The sequence below is a fragment of the Photinus pyralis genome, unplaced genomic scaffold (assembly GCF_008802855.1).
Source record: "Photinus pyralis isolate 1611_PpyrPB1 unplaced genomic scaffold, Ppyr1.3 Ppyr1.4_LG1, whole genome shotgun sequence".
Taxonomy (NCBI): domain Eukaryota; kingdom Metazoa; phylum Arthropoda; class Insecta; order Coleoptera; family Lampyridae; genus Photinus; species Photinus pyralis.
In genome coordinates this window covers 12,734,594-12,737,400 of record NW_022170249.1, presented here as the reverse complement: position 1 = coordinate 12,737,400, position 2,807 = coordinate 12,734,594, and the positions used below count along the sequence as shown (strand labels likewise).

At 37.5% G+C, this 2,807-nt stretch overlaps 1 protein-coding gene across 1 annotated transcript in view; it reads left to right on the top strand.

Annotated features, from left to right (window-relative positions):
- The first annotated feature begins 1,301 nt into the window (after positions 1-1,301).
- LOC116173699 (E3 SUMO-protein ligase KIAA1586-like) overlaps positions 1,302-2,807 on the top strand; it is a 5,635-nt gene continuing 4,129 nt past the window's right edge. Inside the window, exons 1-2 of the mRNA XM_031491387.1 lie at positions 1,302-1,523; positions 1,650-2,130. Of these exons, the coding sequence (XP_031347247.1) occupies positions 1,302-1,523; positions 1,650-2,130 (703 nt within the window). The remainder of the gene's footprint in view (positions 1,524-1,649; positions 2,131-2,807) is intronic.

Below are 2,807 nucleotides of genomic sequence, written 5' to 3'. Positions count from 1 at the left end.
CACTGATGCATAGACATAGACTAACTTTGTAAAGGACCATATTTTTAGTAAAAATCAATATTAGATATTTGAAGATTCTAATAAAATCCATGCCGTTTAGCTGCTTCCAAAGTGAGCCGACCAATGACAATTGTTATTGTTGACATTAGCCTATTTTGGTTGCGAGTTGTGTTTTGGATCCTAACTGTGGGGTGAAATTGCAGCTTTTTAGTGCTCATAGTAGTAAAAACTGAGAGCCAGAGTAATATTTTATTAGTAATTAGTAATTAGTGTGTTTTATATAAATTTCCACACAAATACAAAGATTTTTTAAGAGTAGATGAAAATAAAAAACAACTGTTTACTTTCTTGGCAGAACAGTTAATAAGAGAGCATTAAAAACATTAGTCTGTACGCTTGAAGAAAGAGTAACATCATCTTCAGAAGAGTTGGATTTATCGGCTATAACACCCTCATGGCATGAAGAAGCGGACGGACGCCTTCTCCTTCACGCTAAGCATGCAGCTGACAATAGTCACGAATCTGTATGCATTCGGACAGTAGACTCAGATGTTGTAGCAATTGCAGTATCTGCCTTTTCAAATTTTGAAAATATTCAACAGCTTTGGATTGATTTTGGAACTGAAAAAAATCGTAGGTTAATCGGCATCCACGAGCTCTGTTCTCATTTATCCCAAGAGATCTGTAGTTATTTGCCTATTTTTCATTCGGTAACGGGCTGCGATACTGTGTCATCATTTTGTGGAGTAGGCAAGAAAAGAGCTTGGAAGGCAGTGTGTGTCGAGGCTATACGGCGGTATACGGCCGTATAATAACTATTTGATTTTTGAAAGAAATGCGTAACCAGTTTATCCTCAAGCGTGTTGGGTATACGCTTACGCTCGATCGTTTTTAACAACTTTATAACTTATAATTTCGTGTTTAAAACCGACATTCATCAAAATAAGCAAATAAATATTGCTCTGTTGCCAACATTTCATTTTCACTCCCACCCATCATCGTATAGCAGCCAGTCGCTGAGTCAGACGTACCTTTGCTGGCAACTACCTCTCAAGTCTCACTAGTCACGTCACTTGTGGCCTTGTGGTGCAGCGCGCAGATTGCAGTGATACCGATTGCTTGATTTTCGAAGTGTAGTGAACTAACGGGAGTGCTGGTCTTTTTTCGTCTTGAATCATTGAATCACACCACATACATCATTGAAAAGACAAAGCAGTTTGTACAGTTTTTTTAATTTAAAAGACAATAGTAAAGTGAGGAAGAATGAAGAATCTAATGAAGACGTTCAGCCCATTCAGCACATGGAAGCTACACGAAGTGAAAACGAAGTAGTAAACGATAAAAATGATCAAATAGAGGATTCAGATTCACATTCAGATCAAGATCCTACAGTGATTACACTTACACCCTACCCTTCAATTTGGTCAGCAGATCAGTACAAGAATTTCAGCGATAAAAATCCATGGCTCGAAGTTGGAGAAGGAAAACTAGGTTGCAAGTTATGCAGAGAAGTAAATGTAAAGGTAAGTTTGCGGTTTTTCTTTATACAACTGTTACTACTAATTATTACAAGACAAATCTATTTTAATTCACTAAAATTTGCTTATACCTTCACGGCTTCACCCAAAATAATTATAGATTTTTTTAAGGGCTTAGGTGTACTCAAAGAGCAAGGAGTATATCTCTCTGCAGAATGGTGCGAGTGTAGAGTTGGGCCATCATTAAACGAAAAGCGGTCTACACAACTAAGTAATTTACGTGTAAAACTAAAAAAGCATGGTGAATCCAAAGCCCATCAAATGGCACAAGAGATTAAAAAACAGTCCGAAAAACATGTGGTCGAAGAACTTCTACGGAAGGAAAGTGAAGAAGCAAACGATGCTACTGCAAAGATTTTTCGGACAGTCTACTATCTGGCTAAATCCGACCGCCCATTTAGCGATCACGAAGGATTAGTTGAACTTCAGCAGCTGAACGGAATAAATTTAGGGCTAATTCTGCATTCATGCTACAGTGCTGTACAGATTGTAGACCATATAGCAAGCGAAATGATAAACAAAATGATTTCACATGTAATCGCCAGTAACGCCAAATTATCAGTACTTGTAGACGAATCGTCTACCCTCGGACGTAGAAGTGTGCTTATTATATATGTATCTTTCGTATTATTTTCTGAGCCAATCTTTCTATTTCTGGATTTAGTGGAACTAAAAAGTCAAACTGCTGATCACATAATGGAATCATTGATACAAACTCTAACCAAATATGGGTTTTCTAATGAATATTTGTTACAAAACTGGGTATCTTTTGTGTCCGATGGTGCAAGCGTTATGACAGGAAAAAAGTCTGGAGTCGCTGCACGTGTTACTTGTAAATTTCCAGCTATTTTGTGTTGGCATTGTATGAGTCATAGGTTGGAAATGGCAGTGGGAGATGCTCTAAAAAGTATTACTGCAACAAACCATTTTCAGTCATTATTAGATTGTCTTTATTCATTATACAGCCAGTCAAATAAAAATCAGGAAGAATTAAGGGAAGCTGCAGCTGAACTAGATGTCCAGCTTCTTAAAATTGGGAAAGTGTTTGACGTTCGTTGGGTAGCAAGCAGTTAAAGGACCGTTTCGCGTGCCATCCACCCATCAATTCGATATGGTGAGAAGGAAATCAAGACTATATGTACAGCTACGATTTAAACTTAGACCAATCCAAAGCAATTAATGGCATGCGAAAAATATATTGACTCGAATATTTTTCGGCAGATGATTTGCAAGAGTTTCAAGAACTGGTAAAAACATTCCCCTTGCAGT